Source organism: Rutilus rutilus (assembly GCF_951802725.1).
Source record: "Rutilus rutilus genome assembly, chromosome: 9".
NCBI lineage: Eukaryota > Metazoa > Chordata > Actinopteri > Cypriniformes > Leuciscidae > Rutilus > Rutilus rutilus.
Window position 1 is genome coordinate 9,149,952 of NC_140223.1, and position 21,121 is coordinate 9,171,072.

General features: G+C 40.0%; 1 protein-coding gene across 3 annotated transcripts; it reads left to right on the forward strand.

Moving 5' to 3' along the window:
• Positions 1 to 1,298: 1,298 nt before the first annotated feature.
• LOC311296725 (NACHT, LRR and PYD domains-containing protein 3-like) lies at positions 1,299 to 21,121 on the forward strand. Of its 3 annotated transcripts, XR_014628691.1 has the most exons (12): positions 1,299 to 1,672; positions 2,302 to 2,465; positions 2,618 to 2,734; positions 2,981 to 3,103; positions 5,062 to 5,112; positions 5,717 to 5,803; positions 9,440 to 11,248; positions 11,602 to 11,775; positions 11,907 to 12,080; positions 14,338 to 14,516; positions 14,873 to 14,995; positions 20,302 to 21,121. XR_014628691.1 is itself a non-coding variant. In XM_084418603.1 (11 exons), coding segments are annotated over exons 2-11 (2,766 nt in total). In that variant the 5' UTR covers positions 1,299 to 1,672; positions 2,302 to 2,415; the 3' UTR covers positions 14,875 to 21,121. The 3 variants fall into 3 exon arrangements, 2 of the variants coding, with proteins under 2 accessions (XP_084274729.1, XP_084274730.1); XM_084418603.1 differs by having other exon boundaries at positions 14,873 to 21,121; XM_084418604.1 differs by lacking the exon at positions 2,981 to 3,103 and having other exon boundaries at positions 14,873 to 21,121.

Genomic DNA, 21,121 nt, shown 5'->3' on the forward strand with positions numbered 1-21,121 from the left:
TGTCAATTATTTTCTCACTGTTTATAATATTAGAACTTTGAAAGTTTTTTTTTTTTTTTTTTTTTTTACATCGTTTATATATTGTATTATTATCTTTATTTATTTATTTATTTATTTATTTATTTTTTCTCTCTTTGTTCAGTGGGTGGGTTGTGGGAAAGGGAAAAAATTGTAAAAACAAGGAGTATTGTTAAACTCTTTATGTATGTGATACATCACTTTGTTCTTCCTTCAATAAAAAAAATTATAAAAAAAAATAAATAAATCAAAATGTACCTCTGGCTTAACCATATTCAATTGTAAGCTAAAATGTAATTGACACCCTGAGTTTTGTGAATCCTTTGACAATATCTGGATTTTCTGGAAGTCAGACACAATCTGCTTATAGACAAACACAATCTGACTGATCTACTAACATACAAACAGTTATATTTTTCAAAATTATATTGAAGACAATGATTTATCATTGACAGGATAGTATGTGAAACTGTGTTAAGACTTCTCCAAAAGATAACCAGAGTCAGTTAAGGAAATGAGATTGAAAGTGTGGGTCACACAGGTGCCATGTCCTTTAAATGAAGGCACACAAAACCTGGTTACTGACAAATATGAAAAAGATGGGTTAGTGTGAAGGATGCCTCAATCCAAAAAGCTTTCACAGGCATTCATTCATCTACCTGAAGACCCTCGGATCCGGTGCTGTGGATAATCAGCCATTTTTTTTAATTTTTTTTATTATTATTAATGTTCTGGGGTCGTTTGTGCGTTAGTAATGTACCAAAACAATATTTTTTTTCCCCTTCTGTGCATTATAAGTAAGGCTTTGTGAAACTGCACAGCTTTTCCAGTTTTATGACATTCTCCTTCCCACACTACGAACACATTTTCTTTCATGTATGCCTATAAAAGACAATGGAACCAATCAGAGTAGGTATGGGGCGGGACAACACGTGCAGCCACGCCCCGATCTGCAGGCTGCAGCCAGGTCCTTCACGCCTGGTTCTTCTTTGATCGTCAGGATTGTTACTGCACTCCTTTGAAGCTGCAATGGCTTAATCCTGCGGTCATAGGCGGAGTTTGGGGAGTTTAGGAGTTATCATCTTAGTGCAGAATGAGTAAAGCTGTTTGTTGTTAGGATAACAACAAGTTTTAAAAGTTACATTTTTAGGATAATTACATTTTCAGGCTGCTCTGCCTCAGTGGTCTAAATGCGCTCGTCAATGTCAAAACTATCGAGCTAGCCAATCAAATCAAGGAGGCGGGACTTACTGTTTCTCTGTCACTCGCAACAAGTTCGTGGAAAGAAAAATAAGTAGCTAACAGCTAACTGTTTTACGATAAAACATCTTCATCAACCGTTATAGCCTATGATGCAAACGACTTGGCAAGAAACGTTTGCATTTTAGACATTTTCGACACACGAATGAATAAGAGTGTGTGCACATTTAAAATAAAAATATTATTTGCAAATATTTTAAATTGATTTCTTAGACCTAGAATGTATTTTACAATTTTTATTTATTCATTCCATTAAATACATTTTAATATTTTAATTATTTAAAACCATTTAAATGTTTTTTTCCCGACGTCGCCTCAAAGAAAGTGAAAGTTTTTGTCAGGGGCCATTTTGTGCATAAAAGAACTGCTTCACGTTGTCAAAATAGCAAAGAGAGTGAGTATTAAAGATGATCGCTTTATAGGCTTAACAGCATGCGATAAGTTTGTTTGTAGTATGCTATGTATTACCGTAGAAAGACGCTTATCTTGTAGTGAGGTCCGTTTATGTCAGTATCACCAGTTACGGATCATAATGTATAGGAAAGTTAGTCACTGTCCATTTAATCTTTGAGTAAGTTAATTCTGTTTATAGCATACTGAATCACATATCTGTGTAGTGTGGGTTATTAAATATGAAGAATATGAACTGCAAAATATTTTAAATAGAATAGTTTATTTAATATTTTACATTAAGGACACTATAAAAATATATAAATATTAATAAGAATTATATCACCATTCTGTGAAAGTTTATCCAGGTAGGGGGCAAACATTTTTTTCTTGCTTTTTATAATTTAGCACGTGTCCAAACACAAGATAAGAGAATATTTTCTTTATTTTATTAACTAGAATGACAACCACATTGTATTACTAACTAACTAACTAACAGCCTTACATTTAGAAGACTCACAACCGCATTTTTGGTAAATCTTTGCTGCTTAAAATATGAAAGTCTGGAGTCACTGGACTCTACTGTATATGCAACAGTCAGCAGATTTTACAGTTGTTTGTTTGGTTTTACAGTTGTTTACGTGCACTTCTCAACGATTAGGCAAAACTCTTCTCAACTCAATATGTGAAAAATTATGTGGATGGATGTAAGATAAGACTCATCTGATCCACCTATGCAGCTTCAATATGGATGACACACAGACATCCGGTAATGGAGATTTTTGTTCAGGATTCAGGTAGGCTACTCTTAAAAGACTTGAAATGTACTGATGCTCCAGTAAAATATCACATTGGTGTCACAAGTTTGTGTCTCAGGTACTCAATTTAAGTAAAGATATGCCAATATTCATTCACATTCATTCATAAAGCAGTTTCTTTACTGTTACAGTTCAGTCCATCGTAAGAGAACAGAATCTCCAGAGCCCAGCTCTGTGTCTATGAAGAGTGATCAGTCTATGGATCCTCCACTACGTTTTAATAACGGAAACACTTCATCTGGCTGCAGGTACAGATAATATTTATGCAAACATACGGTATCAGTGTTTTGTCTACATTGTTGAATGAGACAGGAAATTCATATTGTTAATTATGTGCTGCCTGTTGTGCTTCACAATGCTGTTCACACAAAAGCACTTAGTACTTCTGCATTATGTGAGCCTTTATCTGCATTATCTGTTCTTCCTGACCTAAGGACAACATGTTTATATATAAAAAATCTGCTTTATAAAGCTATATCTCTAAACTCTTACAGTTCAGTCAAGAAGAAGAGAACAGAATCTCCAGAGCCCAGCTATGTGTCTATGAAAAGTGATCAGTCTATGGATCCGCCACTACGTTTTAACAATAGAAACACATCATCTGCCTGCAGATACAGGTAATATGTATGCAAACATACAGATCAGTATTGTATACATTGTGGAATGAGATAGGAAATTTATAGTGTGAACTATATGCAGCCATTTAAATTGTCATCGAAGTTTTCATGTTCATGAAGCTGTTCACACAAAAGCACTAATTACAGGATACAGCTTTGCACTTCAGCTCTTTGTGAGCCTTCTGTTCTCCCTGACCTAAGGACATTATGTTTGAATATAATAAAATCTGCCTTATAAAGCTATAAACTCTTACAGTTCAGTCCTTCATAAGAGAACAGAATCTACAGAGCCCAGCTGTGTGTCTGTGAAGAGTGATCAGTCTATGGATCCTCCACTACGTTTTAATAACGGAAACACTTCATCTGGCTGCAGATAAATTTTTTCTGCAAACTTATTCTAAAAATGTATGTAACATTTATAAAACATGCGATACAAATAAATATGCCTACAGTGTTTTGCATTGGATTTTGTGAAACTGTGGTGGGTGGACCTCGGTCCCTCTAGGGGCGTTCGGAGGCATTGCCCCCCCCGGAATTCTTTTTTGTGAATTTTAATGTAAAATTTATCAATCTGGTGCACTTTGAGAGTTCAAAATTAAGAGCTCCAACCCATATTCAGTGTCCAAATAGAACAAAGAAAAAAGTCTGTGCAGACTTGTACCTGAACTTTAAAGGGGACTCTACATTACACTACATAATAATAATAATAATAATAATATAGTTATAATATTAGTCCTATGACAGAAATAGCCATATATTGTCTAACAAATACACTGAAAAATAAATTAAACTTTCATTATTAGTTTTGTCCTAAGTTCTATACCTGAAAGAGATAAACATGTGAGCTTTTATTTTGGCAGAAACTGCAGTCTAGCTTTTATGGTAGAAAACATGCTTACAAACACGTCTCATTACAAATCTAGTAAAATGCGGCAATCGTCAACTATGCAGATGTGAAAATAAGGCGCAACTTGTGCCCACCACGTTCCCAAATGCACAATAAACTCAGCACATGCACACATCAAGTTCACTGATCTTTTAAGAATATTCTAATGCTTGGCTTAACTTGATTACATGTAAGTGGTTGTATGTTGTATATGGGTTGCGTCAATTAAAAAAAAAAAAAAAATGGGTTGCTCTTAAAAAAGTTTGAAAACCACTGCCATGCCGATCTCTGCTAATAGGACAATATAAACATTGCTATTGGCTACTTTAGTTCCCCTCACTCCTCAACAAATCCTTTAAATTTAACAGTATTCAGAACAAAACAAAAATTAAAAAATATAGCCAAAACAAATGAACTTAAAACAAAACTGAAACAGAAACCGGCTTTGGGCTCACGTAGCCTACCTCTCCCATTGGGTATGAATCCAAATGTTTCCATATACGCCATGTATGGATGCTAAACTATTATCTATTATGTATACTAGGCTTTGTACTTCACTCGTGTTCCAATATTCACATAAAACATCATTCTTCACATGTGCAAAAATGTGTTTGGCTGAACTGCGCATTGTACTACTACGCCCTATTTAAATTGAGCAGTGTAACTTTTTATATGTTTGATAATGAACAGACTGCAATCTCAAGTTCAACATATTCTAGTTCTGTTGTTTATCCTGGTATTTGCACATGTAAAACTAAACAAGTTTTGTAAAAAAAAAATGTTTTGCTATATTTTATTTTTAATGTAACTTATATACATATACATTTTCCTTAAATCTTGGCGACCCATTTTTTTAAGTCTGTGACCCAGGGTTTGAAAACCTGTGTCCTATGGCATAATCACTGGCACGTGATAATAGCTAATGAGTTGTATGTATTTAATTAAAAGAAAGTCCCTCGAACTTACATATGGAAGTACATTTTGAGGTAATCATTCCTCAGTCACAGCCTGTTTTATTAAGTACCATTATCATTCACCAGTTGGTCTGACTCTTCAATATCTTTATGCTTAGTTTACGCATAGGACATCCACACCAGAGAACAGCTGCATCAACTGTTTTCAGGTAACCTGAGATATTTTTTTATTTTAATTCAATGATCAAAACTTTTAATGATATAACTTTTATTTCATACACCTCATAAAACTTTTACTAGGCATCCCAACTGTAATATTAAGATTATATGTCTCACTGCATAGTGTAAAAGTATATATTTTAAAATATTCCACATGGGAAATGACTGCTGGTTTAAAAGTTTTAATATTTTCAGTCATAGTTACTGAAAAAACTGCTTTTGTTACTGTAGCAATATGGGATTTTTTTTTGATAGATGTTTACACTATAAGAGGCTTCGTTCATACAGTAAATAACATGTCGTGTCACAGTCAAGGTCAGTTTTTTTTTTTTCACTCAGTCACATGTGCTTCCTTTGTCTAGTTTCCTGCCACTTATAAATTGTCACGGTTACTGATATGGTTAGTTCTCTTAGTTCAGCTGTGTTATTAACCTTGTTTGTACTGTACCACTACTTAAGTTCCTTTGGTCCCTCAGTTCATTGTCCGTTGTTGTCTTTGCACTAGCACATTGTTTCGTATGTTGGCTTGTTATTCTGATTTCATAATAAATCTTATGTTCTTTTATAATCATCTTCGTCTTCTGTGGATCTAAGCATTACAGCCGGACCCTATAGATCATCATGTGTTCCAAATGATTACCAACCTCCTCCACAGAACAACCAGTCTAGATCTGCTTACAGGTGATTTTATGTTTGAATATGTGTTCAATACCAGCATTCATTTTGTCTGTTTGTTTCAGCAGTAACAGCAACAACATACACAGATCTAGTCCTTTAAAATGATAGTTCTCCCAAAAAATTAAAAGTCTCTCATTTTATCTTTCTCTTGAAAGGGAATGTCTCAGGTTACTACTGTAACCATTGTTCCTTGAAGGCAACAAAAAGTTGCGTCGTTCTGACATACTTCCGGCTTGCCATGGTATTGGACTGATTTCACACGTGCTTCAAGACGCAATCACAGAGAGGCGTTCTCACACCGTCGCTACTATGACACAGAGTCTCGTTCCCTTCTCAGGAAACAATGGTTACAGTCGTAATCTGAGACATTTTTCCATTTGGAGATAATGGTTGTCAGTGTAGTTCTTTTGAGTCCAAGAGCCTTTGTTAGGCCTGTAAGTACTTGTCGGACTTAACTGGCAAGGCTTACAAGGCCTTTGGGGAAGCCGCCTCTGCACGCCATGGCGTTGCTGCAGGTCCATCAGGCCAAGGCACTGAAGGAACTGCACAAGGATGGTCACAATCCACAAGTTCTCCAAGAACTTCGTGCTGCGACGGACCTCGCGCTTTGTGCGACGAAGGTCACCGTGCGGTCAGTGGGTCGTGCGATGTCCACTCTGGTGGTCCAGGAACGCCATCTCTGGCTGTATCTGGCTGACATGAGGGAGACCGACAAGCTCCGGTTCCTTAACTCCCCCGTGTCCCAGACTGACCTCTTCGGTGACGCGGTCAAGAACTTGCACAGCAGTTCTCGGCTGTGCAAAAGCAGACTGAGACCATCAAACACATCTTGCTGCTGCCTCCACCCCACTGCCCGCGGCCCCTCAGTCTGCTCGTCGCCGGGGGCGGCCTTCTGCGTTTGCCCTCGCTCCCAACAGCAGTCTCCACCTAAATGGCGCCGTGGAGTCAGTCGCAGACAGGCCCTCCCGCCCGTCCAGGCCCCCGCCAAGAAGGGTGGCAAAGCCAAAAGCAAGCGTCTTTTCCACCGCTTCCTCCCCCTGAAGAGGGTCGGGTGGAAAATCCTTTGTTCCCTTTTGTTTTTGTTCCGCCGCTGGCCTCAAAACCAGCGGTACCCAAATTCTCAATAAAAGAGCAGTTTCTTTCATTTCTGGGTCCGAAGAGGGCCCGAAGAGCAGTGGGGGGAGAGAATCCTCACCACTCTCATCCGATTTTTCTACCGCCAGCGGGCAGCAGTGTGCAGTTCGAGAGCGCAACCAAGCCGTCTCCTGCACCTCCTACCCCATGGAACCAGGTAAGTGTTGCTCAGCACACTCAGACTCCGCTACGGGCCGCCTCACAGAGAGAGCCTCCCGAGCCGCGTCCCTGTGTTCCACCTCTGCAAGCCTGGTTAGCACTCCCCAGTCCGTTTCGCTGGCTCATCTGGACCATCAGGCTCGGCTATGCGATTCAGTTCACCCGGCGTCCCCCGGGCCATCCACTCAACATCCAAGTTTCGGGCCATCCACTCCACTACAGTGAGAGCAGCCGATGCCCATGTCTTGCGGGCAGAGATCGCAGTCCTACTGGCGAAGGACGCGATAGAGCCGGTCCCTCCAGCCGATATGAGGTCAGGGTACTACAGTCCCTACTTCATTGTACCCAAGAAAGGAGGTGGGTTACAACCGATCTTGGACCTGCGAGTTTTGAATTGGAGCCTCCACAAGCTACCATTGACAGGAAGCGAGGTGGGAGAGAGACGGGGGAAGGGATTGGGAAAGGTCCACGAGCCGGGACTCGAACTCGGGCCGCCCGTTGGTAATTGAAATTCTTTCAGAGGCTCCTGGGGCATATGGCAGCGGCAGCAGCGGTAACTCCGCTCGGGCTGCTCCATATGAGAACGCTTCCCGAACGAGTCCCCACATGCGTGGCATCACGGCACTCACCGGGTGACAATCACACCGGCATGACGCCAGACCTTCAGCCCGTGGTCAGACCCCTCGTTTCTGCGGGCAGGAGTCCCCTTGGAACAAGTGTTCAGGCATGCTGTGGTGTTCACAGATGCCTCTGCCACCGGCAGAGCCGACAAGATGGTCATCAACCGACAAGATGGTCTACGTTCCTGTCGCATGTCGCAACTCGCCCGCCATCTCCTCCTCTGGAGTAAGAAGTATCTGAGGTCGCTTCGAGCCATGTATGTCCCTGGTGTGCTCAACCGTGTGGCCGACGAGCTGTCACAAGCTGTGCTCCCGGGAGAATGGCGACTCCACCCCCAGGCGGTTCAGCTGATCTGGAGAGAGTTCGGGGAGGCTCAGGTAGACCTGTTTGCCTCCTCAGAGACCTCCCACTGCCAGCTGTTTTACTCCCTGACCGAGGGAACACTCGGCACGGATGCACTGGCACACAGCTCCGCAAATATGTGTTCCCCCCCAGTGAGCCTACTTGCGCAGACCCTGTGCAAAGTCAGGGAGGATGAGGAGCATGTCCTTCTGGTGGATCTCAGAACTCATGCTCCTTGTGACAGTCCCTCCCTGGCCCATTCCTCTGAGGAAGGACCTCCTGACTCAGAGACAGGGCACCCTATGGCACCCGCATCCGGACCTCTGGAAACTCCATGTCTGGTCCCTGACTTACCCCCAGAGGTACTTGAGACGTGCGTATGAGACGTGCGTACGCCTTGAAATGGAACCTGTTCGTTGAGTGGTGTTCTTCTCACCGAGAGAACCCCCGAAGATGTTTGAAAGGGTCCGTGCTTTCCTTCTTGCAGCAAGGGTTGGAGCGAAGGCTGTCTCCCTCCACCCTCAAAGTACATGCAGCCGCAATTTCAGCATATCACGACCACATAGATGGCAAATCAGTCGGAAAGCCCGACCTGGACGTCAGGTTCCGTAGGGGGACGAGACGGTTAAACCCTCCTCGACCTCCCTCCATACCCTCTTGGGACCTTTTCCTGGTGCTTCGAGCACTTCAGGATGCTCCCTTTGAGCCATTGCAATCAGCAGACTTAAAGCTTCTCTCCTTGAAGACTTTGCTGCTGATTGCACTGGCCTCTATCAAGGGACCTGCAAGCATTTTCGGTCGACAAATCGTGCCTAGAGTTTGGGCCGGGTGACAACCATGTTGTACTGAGACCCCGGCCTGGCTATGTGCCCATGGTTCCTACCACTCCCTTCAGAGACCAGGTAGTGAACCTACAAGTACGACCAGCTCATCAGACTTGGCTCCTCAGCAAAAAACTGTGCAATCGCACCTTCTGCTCATTATATACCCGCGCTGTGTGGCTGAGCAGCAGATGCAAATGATTGCACGCCAATAGGCTCATTTAGTTTCACTCGAAGTAGATTGGCCTCTCTAGCGAGATTCCTATTAGTCGGTCCGACGTACGTCTCCATTCCCTCCTTCAGGGAAGGAGGGTTACCATATGTAACTGAGACATTTTTATTTCTGAAACAGTTTAGTATGAGATATACACAAAACAGAAGGAATTTTAAAGCACTATTTTAAACTTTTAAACATACACCTATCAAAGTCATATGCAACTGGAATGGCATAAGTAATGATGAGATAATTTTTGGTTGAACTATCCCTTTAAATAAGTATTTTAAATAAATTAGAGAGTTGTCATGTGCACAAGTGTAATAATGTGTTATTTTCATTTTACAGCCATAAAGTCCTGAACACATTTAGATCAAATCTGAAGAATAAGTTTCAGTGTCTTTACGAGGGAACAGCAAAACAGGGAAACCCAACACTCCTGAATGAGATTTACACAGAGCTCTACATCACAGAGAGTGAGAGTGGAGAGATCAGTAATGAACATGAGGTGAGACAGATTGAGACACACTCCAGAAGAGCAGCAACAGAGGACACACCAATCAAATGCAATGACATTTTTAGACCTTTACCTGGACAAGACAAACCCATCAGAACTGTGCTGACAAAGGGAGTCGCTGGCATTGGAAAAACAGTCTCTGTGCAGAAGTTCATCCTGGACTGGGCTGAAGAGAAAGAGAACCAGGACATCCAGTTCATATTTCCACTTCCTTTCAGAGAGATCAATTTGATGAAGGACAAAACAGTCAGTCTTTCAGATGTTCTTCATGTCTTTTTCCCTGAAACAAAAGAAAGGAATATACCCAGTGACAAATATAAAGTGTTGTTCATCTTTGATGGTCTGGATGAGTGTCGTCTGTCTCTGGATTTTCAGAGCGATGTGAGGTTGTGTGATGTAAGTGAAACAGCCTCAGTGGACGTGCTGCTGAAGAACCTCATTGTGGGGAATCTGCTTCCCTCTGCTCTCATCTGGATCACCTCCAGACCAGCAGCAGCCGATCTCGTCCCCTCTGAGTGTGTCCATCGAGTGACAGAGGTACGAGGCTTCAATGATCCACAGAAGGAGGAATACTTCAGGAAGAGAATCAGTGATCAGAGTCTGGCCAATACAATCATCACACACCTGAAGTCATCAAGGAGCCTCTACATCATGTGCCACATCCCAGTGTTCTGCTGGATCTCAGCCACTGTTCTGGAGAAGATGTTGAGCGAAGCAGAGAGTGGAGAGATTCCCAAGACTCTCACTCAGATGTACACACACTTCCTGATGGCACAGATTAGCATCAAAGACACAAAGTACAATGAAAAGAAGGACACAGACAAAAAGATGATTTTCAAACTGGGGAAACTGGCTTTTCAGCAGCTTGTGAAAGGCAATGTGATCTTCTATGAGGAAGACCTGAGAGAGTGTGGCATTGATGTGACAGAAGCATCAGTTTACTCAGGATTGTGCACTCAGATCTTCAGAGAGGAGTTTGGCTGGTATCAGGGGAAAGTCTTCTGCTTTGTTCATCTGAGCATTCAGGAACATCTAGCGGCTCTATATGTGCACCTCTCCTGTACAAACAACAACAGAAATGTGTTTGATCAAATCGCCCAACGAAGTTTGTTGTCTAAAGTTAAGGACTGGTTTAAACACAATTCATCAGAACATGTGTCATTATCTGAGCTGCATCAGAGAGCTGTGAATAAAGCTCTACAGAGTAAAAATGGACATCTGGACTTTTTCCTGCGGTTCCTTCTGGGTCTGTCAGTGGAGTCTAATCAGATTCTCCTACGACCACTGATAAAACAGACAAGAATAAGATCTGAAAGCAATAAGGAAACAGTTGATTGCATCAAGAAGAAGATCAGGACCATTGACTCTCCAGAGAAATTTATCAATCTGTTTTACTGTCTGAATGAGCTGGGTGATCATTCACTGGCGGAGGAAATAAAACAGTATCTGAAATCTGGAACAATAAAGGAAGCCAAACTCTCTTCCTCTCAGTGGTCAGCTGTAGCCTTTGTGTTGATGACATCAGAGGAGAAGCTGGATGAGTTTGATCTCAAGACATTTGTTGTAGGAAACAATAAAGCTGAAAATATGCATGTTTTTCAGAAGCTGCTGCCTGTGATTAAAGAGTCCAGATCAGTTCAGTAAGTATCATTGAGAACAATCACTTCACTGTTAAAACATTTTAAAAATGTCTACGTTAAAAGCTCATAAAGCTTCAGTGCTGCGGGTGTTGATGATGTTTTGTGTTTTCTATACAGTTCTATCTGCAGATTAGTTTTAAACAAGTTTAAAGTTACAAATGAATCAATACAAAATATTGAGTTAATTCAAACTGAAACTTGGAAAAGAATGTGTATGAATAGGTTTTTTTATAACAGAATGAATGAATTACATTGGAAATGCAATTTATTGTTTATTACAGGAAGTACATTTTTTTGTTGTTGTATGTTTTCAGTTCATAGTGTTTACAAGTATGATTTTCATCTCTCTCCAGCTTGAGTGACTGTGGTCTCACAGATGAACGTTGTGCTGCTCTGGCTTCAGCTCTGAAATCGAACCCCTCACACCTGAGAAAACTGAACCTGTCTTGGAATAAACTAGGAAGTTCTGGTGTGACGGTTCTCTGTGCTGCTCTCAAGAATCCTCACTGTAAACTGGAAATTCTGTGGTAAGATCATATTTGACCCTCACACATGAAACAATGTAAAGTCTGCTGCTGTGAGTTCAGCTGATTGAACTGTAAATGATTAAACACTTTGAGATGATATAGAGTTAAGAGTGTGTCGTTGTTCTCTACAGGTTGTGGGAATGTGGCGTGACAGATGAAGGTTGTGCTGCTCTGGCTTCATTTCTGAGATCAAACCCCTCACACCTGAGAGAACTGGTTCTGTCTTGGAATAATCTACGAGATTTGGGCGTCAAGCTTCTCTGCACTGGACTTAAAGATCCTCACTGTAAACTGGAGAAACTATGGTAAGATCATCTCTCTGATAGTCACACGTGTCTGTCCTTAGCAAGACAAGTCCTTTAATATAAATTCTAAGACTAAAATCATCTATAAATAAATGCTCTGTTAAACACACTAAATCTCAGCACAAGTGACTCTGATGACTGAAGATTAAATTCATTTCATTAATCTCCATCACATCACATGACCTACTGCTGTTTTTGACACATCAAACATTTACTTCAGTTGCTTATGGTAGTTTGATAAATACTGAACTTTGAGATAACATTAATGTTTAAAAATAGTAATTTAAAGCCTCTGTGACTTACCACGCAGAGGACGGCTGACTCAGAGGTTTAGAGTTGAACAGACAAGAGTCTAAATGTGTTTAGTTTGAACTCACTACTACGGTGATCAATGAGTGAATGAAGGCTATAATCACTTTAGATTTCAACAATGAAAGGAAAGGCCTTCGCTCTAAATGGGTGATGATCTGAAGGAAATGAAGCTCGTTAACATGATTTCAGTGCATGTTTAGGCTGTAGTTCTTACATTGTACATTAAGACTTTGAATATATCTATTGAGTTCATCACATTTCTATTTACACTGAACAAAATTATAAACGCAACACTTTTGTTTTTGCCCCTATTTTTCATGAGCTGAACTCAAAGATCTTAGACTTGTTCTATGTACACAAAAGGCCTATTTCTCTCAAATGTTGTTCACAAATCTGTCTAAATTTGTGTTAGTGAGCACTTCTCCTTTGCCGAGATCATCCGTCCACCTCACAGGTGTGGCATATCAATATGCTGATTAGACAGCAGGATTATTGCACAGGTGTGCCTTAGGCTGGCCACAATAAAAGGCCACTCTAAAATGTGCATTATATACAACATGATATGTAATATACGACAGCGTGTTCCAGGTCCTGCCAATATCCAGCAACTTCGCACAGCCATTGAAGAGGAGTGGACCAACATTCCACAGTGTTGGAAAGTTTTTCTTTCTTCAAAGCAAGAACCAGGAGAAATTGGGTTCACGTTCAAGAAGTTATTCTTTATTGAGGACTTCGAGTTGACGCGGCTGCAGTTCTTCCAAAATCTGACTAACTTAACTTTACATGGTATCTTATAGGCATTTTGAGGAGGAGGGACTTTTGGAGGTGGAGACAAATTCAAACAAAGCATGTAAATGAGTATACAGGTTAAGGAACCAGCCCCAGACCCCAGCGGGTTACCAGTCTCAATTTAATCAGCATACCTATTCAAATGCTGATACTGGCCAGGAACTCTGGTTCCTAGGGCCATCCCAGAGCCATTAAAGACAAAAGGTGCGTCTGGGGGTACTGGCTCGAGCCATTAACGACAAAAGGTGACTTATAATAGAGAAAACAGGTCTGGCAGAAACTGTTGATACCATTATCCTAACCTAACCTTAAAATGCTAACTTCAATATACTCAACTTTTACTGTTGCAAACTAAATTAAACATTTAATAAATTTGTAACACAACAACAGCCCAAAATCAACAACCTGATCAACTCTATGCGAAGGAGATGTGTTGCACTGCGTGAGGCAAATGGTGGTCACACCAGATACTGACTGGTTTTCAGCCCCCCCGGACCCCCCCAATACAGTAAAACTGCACATTTTAGAGTGGCCTTTTATTGTGGCCAGCCTAAGGCACACCTGTGCAATAATCCTGCTGTCTAATAAGCATCTTGATATGCCACACCTGTGAGGTGGATGGATGATCTCGGCAAAGGAGAAGTGCTCACTAACACAGATTTAGACAGATTTGTGAACAATATTTGAGAAAAATAGGCCTTTTGTGTTCATAGAAAAAATCGAAGTTCTTTGAGTTCAGCTCATGAAAATTGGAGGCAAAAACAAAAGTTTTGCGTTTATAATTTTGTTCAGTGTAGTTTATAAGCTGCCTGATGAGACAAAGCGTGTGTTTGATCACAAGAGTTAATAAATTATATGTAATGGGGACCACGTGGGTCCTGTGAAGCAAATGTGGGAGTTTATTAGAGGAGCAAGTGACTGTTTCTAAAGTCAGAACAGTCTTTTATATCACTTTGAAACAATATCTCTCATTCAACTCTGTGTGTCTGTTTAGCCCTGAAGCACATGACCGTTTCAAACAGCACCACTGAGCATCAACATGCATAAATTTCATTCTATCAGTATGTGGCAATGCTTGTCGTTATTTCTCCTCAGCGTGAACCATAAACTACAGACATTTAAACTACAATTTAAACAGTGTCATTGTTTTCAACAGGTTGAGGGATTGTGGCGTCACAGATGAAGGTTGTGCTGCTCTGGCTTCAGCTCTGAGATCAAACCCTGAACACCTGAGTCAACTCAATCTGTCTGAGAATAAACTAGGAAGTTCTGAAGTGCAGATACTTTTTGATCTAAAGGATGATCCACATTATAAACTGGAGAAACTAAGCTACTGTGGGTATATTTTTTATTTAAAGCTTTTAAATTGGCCCAAGTTCAGTAACAGGCCTCATATGTTTGTAACAGAGAATATAAGATAATAATTCAGCTCCACTTCAGTCTTTGTATTTTTTAGTTTAATTCTGTGATGTGACTGATCTATGAATATACAGTGTCTCTGTGCAAGTGATTAAGAGAGAGTTGTTTATCATTTATTGTTGTTAATCTATTAGCAGTTTTTCATTCATATCTCTGACTGTAATATACATATTTTAATATCTCTGGCTGTTTTTTCTCAAATGATCTCCAGATGTGATGTGACTCAGTAATGTATCATACTCATATGTGACTGTCTGTGTGTTTTATTGTAGGACTCTCAGTGTTTAGACGTCAGTCCAGTTTCCTCAGGATCAGCTGATGGTGAATAAGGAGCCACTACAGAGACTGAAGACACAGAGACACAGCGATCACACTGACAAGCGTGACTTTGTAATGTAATTATTTTGTTGTGTCCTTCTCTTTTTGCTGGTATTTTTATTGTAATATCTGCTTTCCTAATGATCTTACACTCTTGCTAAAATAAGAGTATAATATTTTATAAACATTTTCTATACATTTAAGTATAGGTGAAAGCATGGTGTTACTGAGGGAAAGAATTGCCTTTTTTATCTTACCAGCAGATGGCGACAAAAGCTGCAAATTATTTATTACTTTTTAGTACATTTTCAAGTGATGTGTGATGAAGATGGATGCTTAAAAAAAAGAGCACAAAACTTGTATTATTCCCATTAGAGCACACAGTGTTTGGTGTAACTGTAATTCATTTCTGTAATTCAATTTAATTCCACTGTTAAAATTCCACTGTCTAATTTTTTAGACAACTTTAGACACTGACAGTGAATGAATTTGAAGAATTTTCAAAGCTATTAACACCAGCAGCCATATCCCCCTGTAGCCCAAGACTGGTTGCCCACTGAAGCTAAGCAGGGCTGAGCCTGGTCAGTACCTGGATGGGAGACTGGGAAAACCAGGTTGCTGCTGGAAGAGGTGTTAGTGAGGCCAGCAGGGGGTGCTCATCCTGTGATCTGTGTGGGTCCTAACACCCCAGTGTAGTGATGGGGACACTATACTGTCAAAAGAGCACCGTCTTTTGGATGAGACGTTAAACCGAGGTCCTGACTCTCTGGTCATTAAAAATCTCAGGATGTCCTTTGAAAAAGAGTAGGGGTTTAACCCCGGCATCCTGGCCAAATTTGCCCATTGGCCCCATCCATCATGGCCTCCTAATTATCCCCATTTACTGATTTGCTTCATCATTTTGTCTCCACTCCACCAATAAGCTGGTGTGTGGTGTGCGTTCTGGTGTAATATGGCTGCCGTCGCATCATCCAGGTGATGCTGCACATTGCTGGTGGTTGAGGAGATCCCCCCCCCCCCCCTTCCATGTAACGCTTTGAGTACCCAGATAAGCGCTATATAAATGTAACGGATTATTACATTTTAATTTACTATTATGTAAAAAGAAATGTTAAAGATGAAAGTTGTATTCTTTTTCTGGACAATTTCAATGACGTTTGCCATTTTATAGTATTTTGACTTATGATATTAGTTAATGAACGATCAAAGATGTACATCTTTAGAGCTACAGCTGAATTTACTATATGTATTTCACAAATTAATTACATTGTTACTCTCCAGTTAATATGAACCAATTTATTTCAATAATTACATTCCTTTTCACTTATGCAAAACAATCAGTACAATATTGTAAGTATGGTGGGATTTTCTGTCATATAGTGTATCAGGGGAAAAAATACATTCGAGGGCCCCATTGTCCCCTTTCATAGAGAACTATTTAAAGCTGTTTAAAGGGTTAGTTCACCCAAAAATGAAAATGTCATCAATTACTCTCCCTCATGTCGTTCATCTTCGAAACACGAATTAAGATATTTTTAATGAAATTTGGGAGATTTCTTTCCCTCCATAGACAGTCCACGCAACTACCACTTTGACGCTTCACAAAGTACATAAAGAGATTGTAAAACCAATCTAAATATGAATTGAGCGGTTTAGTAAAAATAATTCAGGCTTTTAATTTACATATAAATCTGACCCGTGCTGGCAAAATGAGTCGCAATGATCACATTTTCAAAAATGAGTTAGTTATTTTCTATAAAAAAAAAAAATTCAAAACAAGTTGTTGGAATTAGACAAAAAATAAGTCTATTTCAAGTCGATAGAGTCAGCAAAGTAAATTGAGTAAAATAGAGTTAGTTTTCTGAAGGTTCCAAAACAAAATCACCTAGCAACCAGATCTTAAAATTCCTTGTAATAACACAAATTTTGTCACACATCAAGTCAAAACCAAAATATTTATAGGAACAATATATTTTCACCCCTTTTTTCCCCATGATACAATTGTTTGATTAACATTGATGAAACCGACAGCCTATGTAATAAGACCTACTGTACCGCATGGATCTAATACAATGTTACACATCAAAAGTTTTCCCCTACAGTTAACCAAACGTTCACTAAAGACTTAACAGATAATGTGTGCGTGAATACCAAGATAGATATTTTGAAATACTGTACTTCTGTGTATACACTATTTGTATTTTGGGATCGCGTGCTGTCTGAGACATCTTTGTGCTCACGCTTCAGATCTGTCAGTTAGCGCAAGTAAGATTGCCTTGTTTACATCAGTATGAGTTTGAAAATCACATTTCTTTGATTCAGGATCATACCATCGAGAATTCGCTTTGCAAATGCACAGAGTTGGAATGCAGTGCTTTAAAACGATACCAAAGTTGTGCTGAGGAAAGCGGAATCATCGAAAAGCGAGCAGAGAAAAACATTTTTCATGGACAAAGGAAAGGTACTCCTCTCAGAAAACGAACAAATAAAGATACTTTTAGATGTTTAATTGCTATTTGGAGCACTGGGATCACTAGATGAGGGAGTAATGAAACTTTTTTTGTAATGAAACAAAATTTAAATTTTTCACTTGTTTTGTTCGTAGCGTGTAATTAGCCTGTACGCATTCCGACCAAGTGTGCCACACACGTCCAGGGGTGTGTTTCCCGAAAGCATCGTTAGCCAACTATGGTCGCAAGTTCCGTCGTTATCAGCATAGTTCAACGATTTGGTGTTTCCCGAAACCATCGTTCCAACGAACGTTCGCAAACAGCATCGCAGACTTGTGTGGCTGGAACGACAGCTCTCGAGCTGTGGTTAGAAGCATAGTTTCTAGTTTACATGAGATGTAGACTGAATAAATCCTTATCTTTAGCAAAATAATCAAGATGACACTCAGTACAACCCGTGTTATTTATTTAGAATACATACAAAAGTAATTTACGTCTTTTAGTTTGTCAAGAGATTTAAAGCACCGTTTTTGAAGACTGCGCATGTGTGAACGTGCTCTACTATGTAAGAACGAGACAAATATTGAGTCTGGCAATAAAGCAAAATAACTGAGAAAAATTAGAAATGGTCTTCAGATGCCATGTCTGTAGCTTATATGACAAAATCTAGCGTTAATTCGATCTCAAACAGATTAATTAAAATAAGTTATTAGTCCACCACGTGCGAGACGTCATAAACCAACGTGGTTGAACGATACTTTGCGACATACGGTTTCGGGAAACAGTCGTGACTAGCTAGTTGATTTCTCCAACGATGCATCGTACTATGGTAGTTAAGCGAGCTATATAGTTGTACGGGAAACGCACCCCTGAATAGTGAAGCCAAAACGCCCCCAGGTGGTTGGTCCCAGTATAGGTCATAAACCCCGCCCTCTCCATGTATTCTAATGGGACATGAGGCAAACTAAACAATCAAATTATACTTAGTATTTTTATCACGCTGATGTGTTCGTTTCAAGTGTTAATTTTTTTAAATAAGTTTGGTTTTAGTTAGTTATTTGATGCTATTAAACGGGAGTGTAACGTCATGATTGACAGCTGAGATTGACAGCTTCTCTGAGCGAAGTAGTGAGGCACCAACTGACTTTTTTCGGGATTATCGGGAGGAGATTGGAACTTCAGTTTCTACATTTCCATAACTGTTTATTTCACACCGACATCATGAGTCGTTGGGCCGTGATAGTGCGGCTCCACATGCTCACTACTGCAGAGACTCGGGTCCTGAGTCAGCGCAAGATGTCACCGCCAAATTGGGACATTGGCGACTTCACTTTTCTGCAATGAAAGAGACTGAAGGTGTGTCATCCATCTTTTTTTACAGTCTATGATTCCTACTCATTTTCCAGCACGGGTCACAAATGTTGATCAGCTAAAATAAACAGATGCTCAACCGTAATTACTTGCTGCACGAGAATGAACCTCACTGGTTCTTGCTGAAGCTCAAACGTGATGCGTAACACGAGAATGAACCTCATTGGTTCTTGCTGAAGCTCAAACGTGCTGCGTAACACGAGAATGAACCTCACTGGTTCTTGCTGAAGCTCAAACGTGATGCGTAACACGAGAATGAACCTCATTGGTTCTTGCTGAAGCTCAAACGTGCTGTGTAACACGAGAATGAACATCATTGGTTCATGCACGTCAAGCAATCTAAATGAAATTAAATTCAATTAAATCTGTTCATCATATAACCCGATCGTGTCTTATCAGAAAATTTGGACTGAATCTCCCAATTCATATGGTTTAGTTTTACGATCTCTTTATGATCTTTTTGAAGCATTAAAGTGGTAGTTGTGTAGCTGTCAATGGAGGGACAGAAAGCTCTCAGATTTTATCGAAAAGATCTCAATTTGTGTTCCGAATATGAACAAAAGTCTCACGGGTTTAAAACGACATGAGGGTGAGTAAATGATAACAGAATTTTCATCTTTGGGTGAACTATCCCTTTAATGTGCAGACGCACTGATAATCCTTCTATTCAGACCACCGATATGAAGACGTACAATTTGTCTACAACAACTTAAAAACACACACACATCGCACATACAGAGAAAGACACAAAGAGTCCGATTATTCCAGCCGCCACAAGCGCTACAACAGCGAGAGCTGCTGCGAGGAGGAAACAGCTGTGCTGCAGCACAAGCTCATAGATCTGTAATCCTGCGCAACGCTAGATTAAAAACTCCCAGTTTTGATTAAGAAAGCAGGGTTAGAGGATTACGGTCCAGTGAACTAAAATGAAAGCAGTTTTAAACTCAATCCCAGAGTTCATCAAAATACACAAACCTCAGACTGTCATCTCCACCGCAGATTAATGCAAAAGCTTCTTTGAAACTTCTGTGCGGCTCAAACTCTCATTCAGCCGAAGAGATGCTCTGAGGAAATAAAGTGGAATTTATGAAATTAAAAAGTCATTACAGTAAAAGTTTTTTTTTTGGTGTGTGTCATAATTCAGTTTGTCATGATTATGACTTTTTAATCCTATAAATTTAACAAAGGATGTTTTTTCTTTTTTTTCTTATGTGGTGGAAATGGGCTTCCATACTATTCCCTTGTTCACGAACTGGACAAAAATACACACGGGTTAAAAAGACACTATACCGTTTACTTTTAATGGCAGACTAATTGTAAAGTGTTTTGTGACCCAAAAGATATTTTTATATCTTGACTGCTGTTGCATTAGAATGAAGAATTAAATCTGCACTTTAATGCTGCTGGAAAAATATAATTTTTGTAATGTAATTACTTTGAATGTTTTTTGTTGTTGTTGTTGTTGTTGTTGTTATGTCACTGACTGAATGAGTAAAAAGTGTTAAAGCAGTTTCAATTTAAACCCATTTTTGAGGAGGTCAACGTGTTGTTTCGGTCTTCAGGTTCTAGAACATGAACATCGCATGGACAAATTCAAAAGGTCAGAAAAGGGTGGAAGAAACAAGAATGCAAGACTTTTTCCATTCAGTGTTCTCTCACTTAAAACCCTCAATGCCTTTGAAGGGAGGCAGAAATCACACACACACACACACTTCACACGAGACGTCTGATCTGATCTTCATTTGCATGGAATCATTTCATTCCTCTTATGAATTCAGAGATGATTCTTTTGAAGGGTCGAGCCCTGAAGCCAGCGCTCATAATCATATGGAAATTGTGAGACATGAGAACTGAAAAACTGACAAAAACCGGCACCTTCATTGCAGATAACAGAGGTTTCAAGGAGAACCTGTGAAATCAAGTCCTTGAAGAAGCTGCATACTTGTTCCTCCACATGGTCACCGGCTCTTGATTTATTCAGAAAAGACTTGGTAAAGGAGTCAAAGCAAGCTCACCCAAAAGTGAAAGGTTTCACATCACTGACACCAAACAGGATTGGATGACATATGCGTAATGAGAGCTGAAGCATACGGGACATTTTCAGAGAATAGAGAATCTGATCCTCAAAGAAAGATATTGGACGACTTGAAATATTGTGCACAAATCATATTAATTACTTTTATGTTGCTTCTTATTGTTCTTTGGAGACAGACAGCTGTGTTACTGTTAACTGTTGTTGTACAATACAAACCCTAAATGAAGATTATTCATAATTTTTCCATACCTTTTGGATTAGTAAATGATGATGATTTTCATTTTTGGCTGGATGTTTCCTTTAACGATGGATGAAATGGAATTAAAATGTAATTGTCTGACCTATAA

Excerpts from the sequence above, each read along its gene's own strand:
- LOC311296725 (XM_084418603.1), top strand. The coding sequence starts at position 2,416 with ATGGATGACACACAGACATCCGGTAATGGAGATTTTTGTTCAGGATTC. Across the intron at positions 5,804-9,439 it reads CAGTCTAGATCTGCTTACAG|CCATAAAGTCCTGAACACAT; the intron begins GTGATTTTATGT and ends TTCATTTTACAG. Across the intron at positions 12,081-14,337 it reads TGTAAACTGGAGAAACTATG|GTTGAGGGATTGTGGCGTCA; the intron begins GTAAGATCATCT and ends TGTTTTCAACAG.